At 42.0% G+C, this 17,229-nt stretch overlaps 1 protein-coding gene across 2 annotated transcripts in view; it reads left to right on the forward strand.

Annotated features, from left to right (window-relative positions):
* Window positions 1–17,229, forward strand: part of oprm1 (opioid receptor, mu 1) — a 32,462-nt gene that overhangs the window by 12,588 nt on the left and 2,645 nt on the right. The window contains exons 2-5 of one of the 2 annotated variants that reach the window (XM_037124567.1): window positions 13,575–13,924; window positions 15,061–15,251; window positions 15,852–16,030; window positions 17,012–17,195. In XM_037124567.1, the coding sequence (XP_036980462.1) occupies window positions 13,575–13,924; window positions 15,061–15,251; window positions 15,852–16,030; window positions 17,012–17,195 (904 nt within the window). The remainder of the gene's footprint in view (window positions 1–13,574; window positions 13,925–15,060; window positions 15,252–15,851; window positions 16,031–17,011; window positions 17,196–17,229) is intronic. The other variant, XM_037124568.1, reaches the window with a different exon arrangement.

Consider the following 17,229-nt stretch of genomic DNA (forward strand, 5'->3'; position numbering starts at 1 on the left):
ACACGCGGCCGAGCTGTTTGTCTGCCTGTCTTTTGGACGTGCAACAAACTTTTCCGTTTGTCGCCCGGCTTGTACGTGTTTGCACATCTGTTGTTCTGTGCGTATGCAAGTCAAGGCTCTGGAAAGCTGAATCCAGGCAGCTACAATCCATTTCAGAGAGGACTCACAGCGGCAGGTATATAGTAGACGGATATGCCATACACATGTATACATAAAGGTCTCGTGCAAACACTCAGTCCTCTTATCTGAGTGTTATCGGTGGATTTATTTGACCAACCAAGTCTCCAGGATAAATGTAAAATAAAAGTGTGTTTCTGCAAAAACCAGAGACGAGTTAAACCTTTAGCTGCTTTAGTTTCTGTTTCTCCCATCACAACTTTTCTAAAGAAAAACCACCCGGTTATGTTTATGACAACAACGTGGTTTGGCTTAAAACATCTGTTTTGGTCACCACAAACACGGCTGGAGATCACCGGACTTCCCATGTAGAATCCATCCATCCATTGTCTGTAACCGCTTTATCCCTTTTATGGGGTCACGGGGGTAGTTTCACATTTACAAATGCCAAAAACATGGACTCAAACTGCAGACACCAGCCTCACTTCACCCCCACCCTCCACCTCGTGACGTAAAACTCAGGTAATAAACATGTAATGTGAACTTGATATTGCACGTTTTGTACAAATGTCAACGTAGTATGTAGCCTATGACACGTACAAACTTGGATGTATCTGTGGTTTGCAGAAACATTAACAGTTAACATTATGTCCTGGTCAAGGGGCCGCAGCAGAAGGATACAAGTTTGAAATCATGATGTGAAAGACCAGAAAAAACTCAACTTTGCCAACACCAGCACTTCACCAGTGGCTTTAATATTTGTGCCTGAGAGGATAATTATTAACAGTCACCACACCTTCTTATTCCTCCACCACTTAAACGAACCCTTTCGCACATGTCACTGGCACTCAGGTGAAAGGAAATAGCAGGTGTGCTTGGCGACGCTCTCACTGAGGCTGCACAGGTGACCTCATTTTGTGATTGCTTGAGCCAGATTACAGATATCAAAGGTAATCAACCCCTGTCCAAACGGCGTCTTTCTGATGTACAAGAAGCTCAACAAACTCATTTGAAATCAAGAGTTCTTGGTTGTAATAATTCTATCACCCGCCTGAGAGTCTTTGTCGAGATGAAGTGTGTTTAATGAAGTGTCCAGCTCTCACGTGGAATTGCTGTTTGATACCCAGGCAGAGTCGTTCACCGCCCTCCGAGTGTGTGTGCTGAATCCACTTTCTCTGAGACTGGATTTCAGACTGCGAACACATTACCGCCGCTCGACGTGATGCCTCACGAACTCGTCCCCAGTTCTCCCCAAATATTATGGTTGTATTTCTATTGTTTTCTTCATTCCTCGTTTTCACTCAGGGAGCCACGGATGTCACGTACGGCTGTAAAACCACACGTTTTCATCACAACGCAATAAAGACAATATTTACTGATGTAACAGAGTTTGATGTGATGCAATTTCAATTCAATCTGATGTCATTTGCTGACTAAACACTGTCTCACACTTCTCTGCTACTGGCCATAAAGAAAATAAGAACACATAAATAATTGAAAAGAATTGTAACAGACAAGTGCAGTAAAGTCATTTCTAACCTGACTCTGCTGAAACACATAAAACATGTCAAGGAGACACTTCATCGCTGTTATTTGCTGATGTCTGTGGCATTTTACACTGCATAAATTAGCCTCTGTGGCTCGCAGACCTGTCATCTATAGTTAAAGTCTATAGTTAACAAATTACATGTTTTATTTTTATATACTTTTTTCTTTCTCACCACAGAAAAGGTGTGAAACCGCTGTGTATTTTGAAGGATTTTCCTCATGGAAAGTCGGGCGATGTTGCCGCAGTGTGATCAACAAGTGTCCGTTGTCGCATCTTCGCCGCCGAAATCCAGAATATTTCCACACTGCTGATCAACTCTTGAGAGGGGAGTAAAAAATCCTCACTGTACGTTTCTGGCGCTAGCAGTGTTTAAAAGTTCAAGTTCAAGAGTTGACGTAGGGGAATCTTAATACAGATGATATAGATCGATGTTTTCACTTTGCATTGATGGTATTAGATTTTTAATACATTAAATCGATGTATCGTTCCAGATCATTGGCTTGCTGCACCCCTAATGTCAAGTCCTGTTTATGAGCGTAGCCTTACATAAAAAAATGTATCTATATCATCCTGACCTACATGAACCTCTACTGGAGACAAAGTCTGGCAAACCACCTCGTGTTACCAAGAAACTGAGTGTACAGATGGAGAGCCGCCAAGTGAACTATCCCGAAGGAGAGCTCTGAGAAGTTTCTTTGGATGTTTTGACTTATTATTCTTATTCTGATCATTTGTTTCCCAACTTAAAGCCTCAGTTAGCTGCTTTTGACAACAAAGCTCCAGAAGACTTAAAAGATAAAACATAATGTTGTGCCTATCATGCTAGCAGCGGCTAACATAATGTATGTCGTAGCTACATATCTTGTAGAAACTGAGAAACATGGCTACTCCAGTGTCCACCTCTTTCAAGACGCTAAACCTGAGTTTCAGTGGGAGGAACAAAGAGCTTTGTGTACTGCAAGTTGTTTGAAACATCCTCACTTGTCACCTCCAACGTAAAGAAACTTTACGGCACGCAATCATCTAATAAGGCTGTTTTGCTTTTGAGAGTCTTCTTGATTGTCTGAGGCTGAAAGCTGCAAAGAGGAGTATCATTCCAGCAAGGCCTTTTATCACATTTACTGTGTTTTTCATTTGATTCAGCGTTTATTTCGAAATGACTGCCTCATGCAGCAGCTTTCTATTCAAGCGTCAGCCTTTTGTTGCTTCGATCGTTCCTCGGAGCTGTTAGTGACATTCATCGTAATGCAGTCAAAACATCCCAGAGAGCCTTTATATCAATGTCAGAGAAAGAAAAATGCTTGATGATGATGTGCGTGTCCACTTAGCATCGCTTAAGGCAATAAAGGGATCCGTTTCACTTGCAGCACACAAGAACTTACTGAACTGATTTCAAAGGGTGTTTTAAAAAAAAAAAAAAAAACAATCGGGGGAAATATTGTTTGCTAACACATAAACACTAACAAAGCAGCAGTATCCATTCTTATGGACAGAAAGATAAGTCATTTACGTCTTATCGTTCAGTCTCGGATGTGAGTCAAACACATGTTATTACTTTGCTTTTGTTCTCTTTCCGTGATCTGTTATCATCTTTCCACAGCTGCGGCTCTGTCGCACACCTAAAGCATCAAAAGAATTAATGAGCGTAACGACAGACCTTCACACTCCGAGGTGACTTTTAACGTCTTTACTTTACGGCCCTGGCGACGAGTCGACGACTTATAATTCAGTTTGTGTTTTATAGTCAAAGGTTCCATCAAGAGTTTGACTGCATCGGGTGTGAAAGAGAAACCACTTAAGCTTTAATTATGCGGCAAAAGTCGTTTGTACCTTTTTATCATCAGATTAAATGCAGTTTGAACAATCCTTTTCTGAGCAATAATATAAAAAAAGTACTTGAATGGTGGATGTCACAAACACTCGTGTGTGCTGTGACCCTGAGCTTTTGTTTATTTATTTCCTGTTTTCTCCTGAAGACGTCTCTCCTCATGGTTCTTCTTTTGTTTTCCACATCCTTTCTTTGTATTTTTCCCATCTGTCGTCTGTGTTCCCTGGTACTGATTTAAGTTTTTGTGTTTCTCTTCAGTTTAGCTCCGGGTTCTCATCAGCCTGCTTTTGTTGCTGGCCTCTTGTTTTTAAGATTTCTGCTTTATTTTATTAGACCTCCATTTTTTGTTTAATCAACCAGCCTTGGCGCATCCTTTTGTGCGACTGAGACACTGTGGCCCTGAACAAAACACAGTCGATACCAATGATGACTCAGAAAGCGTGGCAGAAAAAGTCTGTAGAAACTTTTCAAACATTAACTCGCTTTTTGGTTTTCCGCCTGCCTGCCTTTTGTTGTTCCTGCGTTTGGCTCCTCACAGTTTACTGCTGTAACGGAGGTCGTTGTGGGTAAAAGAGCAGGACTCATTTATGGCCTCATTGCCTTTTACTTTATCATCAGTGTGATGGCGCGTATTGATTTGTCAGATATTAAATTACACAAATCAGTCAAAAGCAAATAGTGTTATAGTTTGTGAATTGATTTTTCCAAAGTACGTCACTGTGAAGTCGATGCTGTCTCGATATAAAACTTCATGTACCATGATAGAGAATCCGTGTCACTAACATAAATACTAATATACATGCAGTAAAGCCAGACAAGCATCCACATCCACATGCTCGGCAGTCACGCCCTGCGCACCCTAATCCTTCACGCTCACGCCGCATGGACAGTGTTGCTGTTGGGAGCCAGAGGCATCCTGGTGTCTGTTCACATGAGCAGCCTCTGTTGCTGCAGCCTGGACTTAATGGTTTATCTTCACCCAGCAGCAGCCCATGAATCATACACAACACTACGCACACACTCGCCAGCCTCAGCGGCTCATGATGGACTATGTTTAGCTTGCCGTGTAACAAAAGCCATGAAAATTAATCAGCTTCTGTTCCGAACTGTTGACCCCGAGAGCGTTGAGGTTTCATCTCGACGTTTGTTGAAATACGGTGACGGGGCTGTTGATTCTCTACAGGCTGGTCCCAAAAGATACACCAAGTTGCTCATGGGGGCAGCTTTAAAGGTCAAAGCCAAGTCGTCGGCCCCCTTATTATCTGTTAGCGCTCCAAAATCATCAATCCGACGCATTAAATGCTGCACCAGGCGACAAAAACCCAACAAGCAGGGCACTAATCCAATTATACTTTAAAAAAACCCTTTTTTGTTTCACTTCGCATGAATTAAAAGCCCCAGCTGTTTCTGCTTTTATGCTTCATTACTGCACCGGTAAGTAAATCAGACTGAATTAGATTTGCATTTATGTATCGACGATTCAGCGTTCTTCCTGTTGGAAGGAGGCTGTTGTCCCTGAATTTTACAAGAGAGGCTGATGTTGTGATGTTGAACCCATTAGACAGCATCGGCTAATGGGCACGGAGGAGCATGTAAACAGCTTCAGAAGTGTTCCATCAAACCTTTTAAATGATGAAACACAGACACAAGCATATTATCCAGTTTGTACATTGTCAGTCGCAAAGAAAATCAAGGTTCTCTCACTGAATATTGACGTGCAGGCACACTTTCAGGCGCCGTGCCGAGTACTATATTCATGAAGTGTGGACATGCTGTGCGGGCGAAATTCATTTTCTCTTCTGCCTAGTTGTCCCTCACGCGTACACGACAGTGAACGTATCATTGTTTGTTTAATGGAACAAGAAGGAAACAAGACTCGGGACATCGCTGGCAATTGGAAACAATGGGGGGGGGGGCATTGTTCATCGTATGTTATTGAACAGCAGCAATTGGCCTGATTCAGCCCAACTGCACAGAAAGCACGTGCACCATTTATTGGTGCCGGATGACTTTTTGAAGAGCAGATCACAGCTGACATTGTACACAGTGAAACGGTTAAAATGTGAGGACAAATCGTTGTTTTTTTGGGTCTTTTCTTGCCTCTTAACCTGCTTTCTAAGGCATGCAAGCAGCATGCTGTAGAGTCGGTAGTGCTGATGGGTCAAATTGATGTATCTCAACAGCTTTTAGATGGTTTTCCATTCATTTTTTTTCATGTTTACTAGACAATAAATCAAACACAAAAAGAAGCGGTGCTTCCCTAACGTTTCATGAGATCCACCGGATTCAAGTTTGTGGTTTTGCAGGAAACGTCTTCACGGCTCCAGACAAAATTTTCTCAAAGCGCTGCAGCGTAAGTTTGTTCATTTAAAGTGCAAAGTGTCAGGACTAGAAATGCGACGATAGTAAATCACGATCACAGTGCAGGAGTACAGAGAGTCATTGCAATTGAGATGATACGTCGTCTGGTCCGGTTGCATGTGTCTGCAACTTGTCTCAATGCCATTCTCTGGTCTGAACAGGGCTTAAAGATTCATCCTAATAGTTTTGGTGAGACTTTCTGACTCTAGTGCCACCAACGGGTCAGTGTTTTTTTTGTACAGTATTGGGACTAATAGGGATTAAATACATGCTAAATTAATTGGACATTCTCATCATCCCCTAGCTGTAATTTGTGTTTGTTGCTAATTAGCAGATGTTCTGTAACTGGAGACTGTTGGTATAAAGTCACTGACCTCCAAGCTCGCAACCTCCATACTGAAAGTGTCCGCTAACCTGGTCGCTGATGTCAACAACATAAACAAGCTTAGCAGCTGTTACCACAGATGCAGCCATGTTAATGCCAGCGCTCGCCTCCCCACACGGAAACGGGTGAAGTGAAATTTGAATATCAAAATAAAAAACAACAATATCATGTTAATTACACATATAATATAAAACAAATGGAAAAGAAACCTTGTCCTTCTGCCATGGAAACAAATCTCAGAATTCACTGTGTGCAGCTTATTCTGGTGTGCAATAGTGTGAAATGTGAAATGAGACTTTATGGACATTAGATTGTAGAAGCAGTTCTGAATTTTTCAACAGAAAATGTATCATTCTGGTTTATGTAAGTGCTCTTTCCCTCTTTTGCCTTTTGGCTGGTTCCCCTCCAGCAAGTTTTTTTTTACATAACTTCCAGACGCCGTCCATAATTTATGGATATTATTAAGGGATACTTTATTTGAGAATAGTTTTGGGTTCTTGTAGAGAACATGAATCATGTGGCAGACTTGAAAAAATGTAAATAAAATGGTGGAAAGTAAATATTCTACTTGTAGCTGATTACATTAGACCCTAATAAACCGTCATCCAAACGGCCGTGGCTTATCCAATTCCCTTACTGATGTCAAAGTGTAAATGCCCGACTACCGATTAGCATCAAAATGGCCCAAAACAAAGAAAAAAATCAAATTCGGATGAATAATGACAAGTTAAATAGCTGTTTCTGTGTTTCTCCATTACAGTCGGAGCAACAGATGAGGCTCATTAGAAAGCCAGGATCGAGGTAATTGCAATATTGTTTTGAATAATTTGTCATACAGCATACATAGAGGATTATTCAAGGTCTTCAGTCAGAGTTGTGCTAAAACCAAATTTCCCAAATGACCACATTAAACCCTGTTGAATTTGTGCATATTAAAACAACCAATCCTGAAGTGCCCTTCCCGTTTAAGAGCATTGAGATGTATTCAAATGAGGACATGGAAATAATTTTAACAACACCAAATGCATCAAATGACTCGGATGTTTGAATAATGCATCCTGGAGGACAAGCACGGGACAGCTAATGTTTCTGTGTCTCCCACCTGTGAGCACATGTGTTTGTAAGTTTGCAGATCAGTTTGTCGTCAGCGTCGCCTCAGGAATAGTTTGTCTTCATTATCGAATCTGTTTTTCTCGTCAAAGGCAAAGACGGATGAGGAGCGGGAGGGAGGGGGAGGACTCGCTCCCCCAGGTGGGAACCACAGCTAATGGGTTGATGGAGGGGCTATGAATTATACATGATTTCACTAAAAGGACTGTTTTTAATGATTTTAAGGTCCATTTGTGTTGCCTCTGTGCTCCGGCGGTCCAGGAGAAGACCGAATCAAGGTTGTTTAAGAGGCAGAGCAAACAATTTCTCTTATCAAGCCTTTTGTACTCACCTAGATTTTCATTCTGCGATCAGACGCGCCCGTCTGTCACTTCCCCTTCCTGTCTATGGCAGGCTGAATATTCGCCGTAAACATTTGAGTTCTGTTTACTGACACATAATGAGACAATATTCTTATCTTCTGTTTATGTGCAATGAACGGAGCTTCAATCTTCCTGTCAAAGTTTTCTAACAAAATGAGAAACCGTTGGCAGGAGATCCGTATCCTCTTTATGACTGATACTTATCAGATGATTGATGCTGGTCGGGAATTCATTCAAACACTTTATAAAGTAATAATGTGCCAGAGCTCCTCGGTCATTATCCATTTTACAAGTGTTTGTCATCAATTAATGCGACATTATAGTCACTCAAGCTAGACACAGCTAATAAAAGTGTTTTAATGTGAAATACCTGCCGGCGGGTCGTTCTTTCCCTCAAAACATCTCATGCACAGGCAGCCAAGCTTCCTAGAAATTACCTTTACATAACATAATGAGATAACAATTTGAATGAACTCATCAAATATCCACTTGTTTTTATGGTTTATGGTTGTATTGAGGCTCTTGCAGCACTTGTTTAAAGTAAGATGGCTGTCTTGGTTTAAATATTGAAAAACTCAGCTGTCACTCCCATTTACGTAAGACTCGGCCACCTGATGAATCATATCCCAGACAAACAGGGGCAGCTGATCACCAAAGTAACTGCTAACTGCTGCTAACTCTATTCTGTTTACCCGTCCATGACCGTAGCTAGTGCTAGCTTAGTTAGTTGGTGTTTACACCGCTAGCAAAGGAGCTTTGAGCGCCTGGGTCAAAGAGGTTTTCAAGCCTAGCTGGTTAGCACGCTAACTTCAACAGATATCTCTGCAACACAATACACGAACGTCTTATTGTTTCTTCACATCCTGTTGATCATTTTCGTTAGCTTTTTGTAGTGTTTTAAGCTAAATTTCTTACATGCTGCACCTTAAAAATGTCATGTAAACATCAAACCTTGTCCCTGTAATGAGGTCTTTGAGTATGAGAAACTTGCCCCAGGTAGATTTCTCTTGAGCGATGTGGATTGTGTCGACACGTATACAAATGAAACCAGCTCTCTAATTGTTTTAACACAACGCAGCAGCTGATGAAAGGAGGTATAATCACACAAAGGGATACGTCTTTGTATTGAAAGCTGTCCTTCGTCTTCTTTCCTCCTCTCTCTACACCGTCGGTGAAAACAGAAAACATGACCTCACTGACGGAGGTAAGAAGAGTAAAACATGGTAAAATATGATGCTTTTTAAAATAAGGTTGACATGAGGGAGGAATCTGATTACCGACCTGCTGAATGAATGTCCCGTCACTACAATGCATGTTATCGTTTTCGCAAATTATCCATTCAGTGGTTTCAGTCGCTATTGTTTCTGCTACTTTTAGTGAGCGTGGACGGTGATGCGTCTCTGGGGATGTTCACCATGGAAGGAGCACGTGAGGTGGAGGACTTATCTCCTCCTCCACTGACAATAATGAGCCGGACCATCACAGAGCGCACACAATATGTGTATTGTTGGAAAAAACTGCCTGTCGCAACATCACACAGCGAAAAGAATCCATGCCCCCAAAAAAGGATCCTCTTAAACTGATAATTCCTTTTATATGTTTAATAATATTGTATAAATTCAGCGGCCAATCAGAATCTAAATTACAAAGGCTACAAAGAGATTGTGTGATATTATTAATCAAGAAATGAGTGATCTGTGTGGAAAAACCTCAAGGGTCGAAGAATATATTAAAGCTGAAAACTCATTAATAAAACACTTCATTCAGCCAGTGTAGATTAGATGAGGCCATTGACCGCCATGGAGTGCGCTGGTCATGCATGAGCCTCAGACGTGCAACACACGTCAGGAGAAACGCAAGCTATCATCTGCAGCAGCCATGTTGACGACGGACACAAAGTCAATAAGGGGGCGGCTGGAAATTACCTCCGGCGCAGCGCTCAGTGTCGGGTGACAGCTCCCGCTTCGTCTCGAGGTGTCTCGTCGGTCCCCACGCAAATAAAGCCAGAGATAGCAAATATACTAAGCTGTCAGTGTTAAAGCTAATCAGAATTTAATGAACTAACTGTCATCCCTAGCTTGTTAAGAGGATTTGGGATTACTGAGAGAGCGCCGTAACAAAACAGAAGTAAATTACCTCGCAGGTAGAATGACAGCTTGGGTCTAATAACTTGAAGGCCCGAGGGTGTGATGTATCATTGTCACTTTGTATATCCAGATTAATTAAATATCAAATCAGCAGGGGAGGTGTCCTAAGTGGTCTCTACAAGGAGGCGGGAGTATGATCAGTACTGCTTTTGAAACGTAATTGAGCTTAACGCCCTATACGTTCCGACAGAGAGTTAGATGAGAGGACTAGCTGCCGCCCTCACATCTGTGTGATGATATAAGCTACTATCAGCATCACCTTGAAAGCTCCCTAATTCAAATGTTGTATCCCTTATGTTCCTCATACTGTCCGTTAACACAGCACGTCTTTCCATCCTCTGTCCGCACGCTCCGTTTTAGTGCCTGTCTCTTTAAGGACTCCCTCACTCTGCTCTGATTGGTGAGCTCTCACATGCCTGAGCCGGCACCTCCCACAGTCGCCCAAAGTCCTGACGGCTCATTTTTGTCGAGGCTTAGTACACTTATTGTTTTGTTTTTTCTACAACATGGGGCTGTTAAACTCTCTGTGTTACTGGGGGTTATGTGTCCGACTGTTTCTTGGCAACGATAACCTCCTGTAGTCCCCGCCTGTTGTGTGACAAGTGCTCAGAGCCAAGCAGTTATTAGACACACAACCCCTTTCGTTGTTTGCTGGATGAAACAAAGGGAACGTAGCATTTTCACGTTAGACGCCTTTTTCAACTGTTTCCAGCCATTATTCTAAGCTAAGCTCCTGGTTGCAGCTTCAGGTGGCAGAGTGGCATCAATCTTCTTGGCTGATTATCACCTAAATGGAAATAAAAATTCAAATCCAGGCAAATTTAGCGAGAAATTAACAAGCGAGAGTAGAACTTAAGTGCTTCTCACAGGCGGAGACTAATTCCTGAGAAAGCTTCATTATAGCTTCATTATTCGGACTGATTAGTTCTTTAGTGGAGCTCTGTAATAGCTCGCAGGCTTGCTGACCTCGTCGCAGAAAAAAAAAAAATCCACTGCACATTTAACATTGTGAGAAACAAAAGGCGGCGTGATTAAAATTCCGAGCTTCACACGTGTCAAGTGTTCAGGTGATCTGGAGCTGCAGGCTGCGGCTGAACTTTTCACTCCATTTGAATCCATATCGCTACGTGTTTCCCATTAATGCTGCGTGTCACATAGACATGGTAAGAAAAACAAGACTGTTGTTGTTTCCTCTTACATGTTTGAGGTTTTTTTTTTTTTTCCTCGAGGGGTTTTCGCTCACGAGATTTACATTTTTGACATGTTTTTGATGTGATCCAGCTTCGCCCACGTCTCTCTGTGGTACGGACAGCGGGCGCTTAAACATCGCGTATTTCTTTACTGACAGGGAGTCTAAACACTCGGGCCATTTCAATCGTCTGCCTTCCATCCTCTCTGCTAATGGGTCCGCATGCTTTCATTCCACCATCCTCCACACTCTTCGAAACCATCCCTATTTGCCCGAACATGTTGTTTGAAAGGACTGTTTTGTGATATATATGAAAGTGACAGTCCTTGAAGTCCTTTGATCGTTCAGATGACAAAAAGCTCCTTTAGACTGAGAAGGTGCTTTACTATGTACTATGAACCTCTTTGTCCTTTGTCCTTTCTTTGTCAGTGTTGTGGAAATTGGAGGTTTTGATGCACATTTATCGAGTCTTTCTGAAAAATGCTTTCAACTGTAAGCAATTTTGGTTCCTTCATGATTCCGAGGTGGTTTTAGGGGAGCTGTGCCAGAGACTGAACTACAAAAAAAAAAAAAAACTGCTCGAAACAAATCATCTGCATTTCACAAAGCACAAATGTTCTGCAGACATTTATTTGCGCAGTATGCTCTGTCAACAGCCCGAGGAAAGTAATTACTTTGTGATGTGTTTTAAAAACTTAACTCCTGTGGACAGCCTATTGTAAACTGAGCCATTACAGCTGATTAAACAGGAAGTTTGCTATTAGAAAACGAGCTGGTAGCTGAAATAAGGGGCCTGAATTATTTACCCAAAAAATCCCAGGATGCTCGTCTCAGCTCGCGCAGCATCGTCTATGATTGCAGCCTCGTCTGGAGGAGGATGAGAATTTCAACTGTATGTTCAAATTCTGCGAATGGTGCTCCAAAAGATAGAAGCTCAGTGATTGAGGCTCCTTCCTGTGCAGAAAACAAACTCAACACATTTACATTTAGATTACGTATAGTTTCTTGGTGCTCAACGCCTTCATGTTTGTCTTTAAAGGAAACATCTTCAGTGCTAATTTATGTATACTTATTTGCACTTTGTTATATAAGTACTTTCCAGGGAAAGAAAGGCACAGGAATATCTTCTGCATTTGTGCATGAATATGACGATTGATTGATCGATTTCTGGGAAATGATGATTTAAGAATTTTTTCACTTTGTCTTGTTCTGCCATGAAATACACAAACACACACACTGCCAGCACTTAACTTGAACAAACTCATTAGACCAGTCAGTGTTTTTTTTGTTTTGTTTATTGAGAATTTTCTCATATCATAGAGGAACACTTCAATCCTTCAGCTAATCAGAGAAATTCAGCAACGGTATCAATATCATATAATTTATCCCACTTCCAGAGAGGCTCACTCTTCGGAATTCGGCTCTAATCAAAGATCTAATTTAAATATTTAAAACCCAAAATTAATTAATTGAATCTGTTCATTCCTCAGTCTGATTATTTTCTCCATTCCTCAGTCGTATATGGATTACTGAATGGGTCTACCAGGCCTAGAGACAAAGGTCTCAGTTAAAAGTAAAGATGTTTTGGGTGTTTTTTTTTACTGCAAAAACTCAAAATGACTCGAAAGAGATAAAAAAAAACAACTGTGAATAGAAGTGAGAATTCTTATTCACAGCAGAACACTACAAGGAAACACCCAAAGACTTCAAAGACACTAAAGTGAATACAAATATGAAACTCATAATTTTTACTATAAAGAAAGAGACACAAAAGCGTCTACAAAGAGAAGTGACCACAGCGAGAATCAAAGGAACTACACTGAGACACAAAAGACTACAAAGAAACACAAATGGCCTTCAAAGAGTCTCAGAATTGATACTGTCAAGAAATCCAGGACAACTACAAATAGACACAAAGGGACTACAAATGGACTTGAAATGACTGCAAAGAGATATATTAAAAATTAATTCTATTCAGAGTCTAAAAGACAACTACAAAGAGAAAGGAACTACAAAAACTCAAAACAACTACAAAGGAAACACAAAGGGGCCACAAAGAGACTCAGTATGACTCAAAAAATACGAAGAGATATAAGGTGACGGCAACGTGAGAAAAAAGACTACAAAAAGAAACCTTCTAAGAGGCTAAAAATGATTACTTTTAAGATACTGAAAGACATGAAAGAGACTATAAAGAGATGCAAAACGCCTTCAAGGAGACTCACAAAGACTACAAAGAGAAAAGACTCAAAACAACAAAAAAGACTCTCTCTCATTCTCCACAAAAGACTACAAAGAGACACAAAAGGACTTCAAAGAGACAAAAAATAAAACAAAGACTTAAAATTACTAATAAGGGACTCAAACACTTCAAAGAGACACAAATCGCTACAAAGAGATTCAGAAATACTACAAAAAGACAGAAAATGACTACAAAGAGACATTAAATAACTTCAAACAGACTCAAAATGTCTTTGTGCGTGTTTGTGCTGGTTGTCTCATGATAAATCTGTGCCTCCTGTGCAGATACACTAAAATGAAGACGGCCACCAACATCTACATCTTCAACCTCGCTCTCGCCGATGCCTTGGTCACCAGCACGCTGCCGTTCCAGAGCGTCAACTACCTGATGGGGACCTGGCCGTTCGGCGACGCGCTGTGCAAGATGGTGATGTCCATCGACTACTACAACATGTTCACCTCTATCTTCACGCTCACCACCATGAGCATCGACCGCTACGTCGCCGTGTGTCACCCGGTCAAAGCACTGGACTTCAGGACGCCGCACAACGCCAAGATAGTCAACGTCTGCAACTGGATTCTCTCCTCGGCCATCGGACTGCCAGTCATGTTCATGGCCTCCACCGCTGTCACTTGTAAGTATTCACACAGACAAGCACACAAACAGGGAAGGCTTGGCATTTTTCTGGTGAAACGAAAAGAAAATAACTAAATAGAGAAAGCGAGGGCATCCAGAAGTAGCCATCAAACCTTGAGCAACATCTATGAACCTCAAAGCTGAACTTTACAGGCTGCGTAAACGTTCTTTTCTGTTTTAGTCACCGGTAGACAATGTGATCAGTGAGGCGTCAGGAACAAAGAACAGCACTCAGTTTATTCTCTGAATTCCAGCCGTAAAGATAATTGCGCTCCATTATGTACTCAGGAGAAGGAGACAACCCAGAGGAGTTGTGTACGTTTAAGCCTGTAGCTGACGGCAGTGTCTGGAGGAGAAATTCAAGAGTTCAGTTTATCTCTGGAGAGTTAGCTCAGATGTTTCCAATGAGACTGAGACAGATACTTGAACAGATTCCTCTTGTGTTGTTTGATGACAAAACAATGATGAATTACATAACACCTTGTCGTTTATTTCATTTGTACACTCACATTTAATTAAACAGGAAAAAAGTCTAATCAAGAAAGAAAGCGCTTCGTCGAGACATTCCTGGCCGAGAGAGGCAGCAGCATAGTTTTCAGATTTTGTATTTACTCTTGTAGATCAAACAATGATATATCCCCCCTGTGTGGAGAGGCCCAACCTATCACTTTAACCTCTCGAGAAAGATGAAGCAAAAGACTAAAGAAAGAAAAAGAACATATTTTCTGAATGACAGATCAGGGATGATAAGAATCCATTTCCCTCGGGAGATAATCAAGCCCTGAAAACTGAGCTGAAATTGCAATACCACAGTAGTACTGTGTAAACATGGAGCTGTTTGCTGACAAGTGATTGCTGCACTATTAGTCTAAAAGCTGAAATTACATTCATTTCGTGAATACATTTGTTCCCGCTGCCCTGGTTATCTCAGGTTTCAGTCATTTACTGCTTCCAGCTTCTTCAATGGGAGGATTTGCTGCTTTTATGTGTTGTGTGTCATTAACTGAAAATCTGAAGGTTCTGGATGTGTCATTGTCACAACCTGACTGAATAAACATTTCAGAGGACGGCGGCACAGGGAGAGAGAACATAGAGTGGGAGTAATGAATGTTTGTGGCTCTGTTTACCTGTAAGCTTCACCCTGCGCAGCCTCCTCCATCGTCGACTGCAAGCTGATCTTCCCCCACCCCTCCTGGTACTGGGACACCCTGCTGAAGATCTGCGTGTTCATCTTCGCCTTCATCATGCCCGTCCTCATCATCACCGTCTGCTACGGCCTCATGATCCTGCGGCTCAAGAGTGTGCGCATGCTCTCAGGCTCCCAGGTGAGTGAGGAAATAATGCTTTTATTCTCGCACAAGCACGAGCTGAAACTGGTGCACTTAGTGAGTGAAAATTTCTACAATTTGGTGCCAGAGGGCTTCTGATTAGAACGCAAGCATTAGTGAGCATTTTGTGACTTTTTTAAAAGCCCCGGCTCGACTTACGACGCGGCCTTGGCTATTTACTGACTAATTAATTAATATTATCTTTCGGAATAATGAAGCAAAACAGAAGGTTGCCCGGAGCGTGAATGCAAATAAGGTGGACTCATTGCTCTCAAGAGAACGCAATTAAGGGAAAATCAACTCAGGCCTGAGGGTTGAGGCTCGGCCTTAAATTTATTGCAGGAGAAGGGAAAATGACCCAACAACAAAACAATTTCACACTCAGTATTTGAGAAAATTGACAAAACGCGTCCTCGGTTTAACGAGGAGTTTCTGTTTTTTAAATTCTCCACTTCCGCCTTTCCTTCCTTTTCTAATCCGCCATCCTCCTCGCCTATATTACCTTCCCCTATATCGCCAACGCCCGCTTTCCTCTCTTCCCCACCACTCTTTTTCCTGTACGCCCTCTCTATCTCATCGCCAACGCTAAAACTGCAGGAGAAGGACAGGAACCTGCGCCGGATCACCCGCATGGTCCTGGTGGTGGTTGCCGTCTTCATCGTGTGCTGGACGCCCATCCACATCTTCGTCATCATCACAGCCCTCATCAACATCCCCAGCTCCACGCTGCAGACCATCACCTGGCACTTCTGCATCGCCCTGGGCTACACCAACAGGTACGGCCTCCGACGAAAACATCCGCTGCGGTATTGAAAGTATTAGCGCAAGAAATGTTGATGCTGACTGTTTCTCTTCCGCGTGTGCTCGCAGGGAGGATTTATCTCAGGCCGCATCAATGAAATGCATCAAAGTTAGGCAGTGCAATTTAAGATGGAACACTGAGATAAGAGCAGATAACAGGACACTTATCATAAAAGAGAAAGTGTGTGTTTAACAGATAACAGTAAATGTTGTTGACTCTTTGATCATTTTTATGGCCGTAACGTTTTTTTTATACGACTTGAACCTGCAGTGTGGTGCTTTTACATTGAAACGAACATCAGTTACAGTCGAGCCCTCATCAAATGAGTTCTTGCAGCGCTGCTGCCCACATAGCGTTTTTTTTTTTTTTTTGCATTTTTTCCCAGTTGTGCTTCCTTTTATGTAAGCAACCAGATGGCAACCAATCATTTATTAAACTGGCTGAGACATGTCATCTGTCACCCTGGTAACCAAGAAAATGGAGGGGATGCCAGTACCTACCAGTCATTATTATAATCAACTAGTGGCAGTACTACAACTAATCTAAGAAACTACTTATTTTGGACTTAATAGGTTGGAGGTAAATATTGATTGTTGTTATTTGCTGTGTGTACTCATTGTATGGTCTCAAAGTCCGCAGCTCTCAATCCAAAACCCTCGCTTCCTTCTAATCATTCAATAATTTGGAGGTTGCTGCATCTTCTTGCATTATTTATCTTTATATATTTGGAAAAAAAAGTGATTAGTTGCAGGCTTGCAGTAACAAGCTATTTAAGATGGCTTCTCTTTTTAACAAACCATTTGCATTATGAAGGTCTAATACGAGACACCACAAATAAATGTATTCTTGCAAGTCAGACAGCGTGTGGGGTTTACTTGCAGCCACTTTATATAAAAAGTGAAAATGAGCTGATTTTCCAGTGTTAAACTGTCACCTTGTTTTTGCCCTCCTGCAGTAGTCTGAACCCGGTTCTCTACGGCTACCTGGATGAGAACTTCAAGCGCTGTTTCCGCGAGTTCTGCACCCCGAGTCCTTCGGTGCTGGAGATGCAGAACTCGTCCCGCACCGGAGCCACCAGCCGCAAGCTCCCGCAGCGCGAAAACATCAGTGCAAACACAGGGGAAAGGTCCAATCAACAGGTAGGCCTTGTCTCTGTGGTCCACCAGTTTGAGG

The sequence above is a fragment of the Acanthopagrus latus genome, chromosome 15 (genome assembly GCF_904848185.1).
Source record: "Acanthopagrus latus isolate v.2019 chromosome 15, fAcaLat1.1, whole genome shotgun sequence".
Lineage (NCBI taxonomy): Eukaryota > Metazoa > Chordata > Actinopteri > Spariformes > Sparidae > Acanthopagrus > Acanthopagrus latus.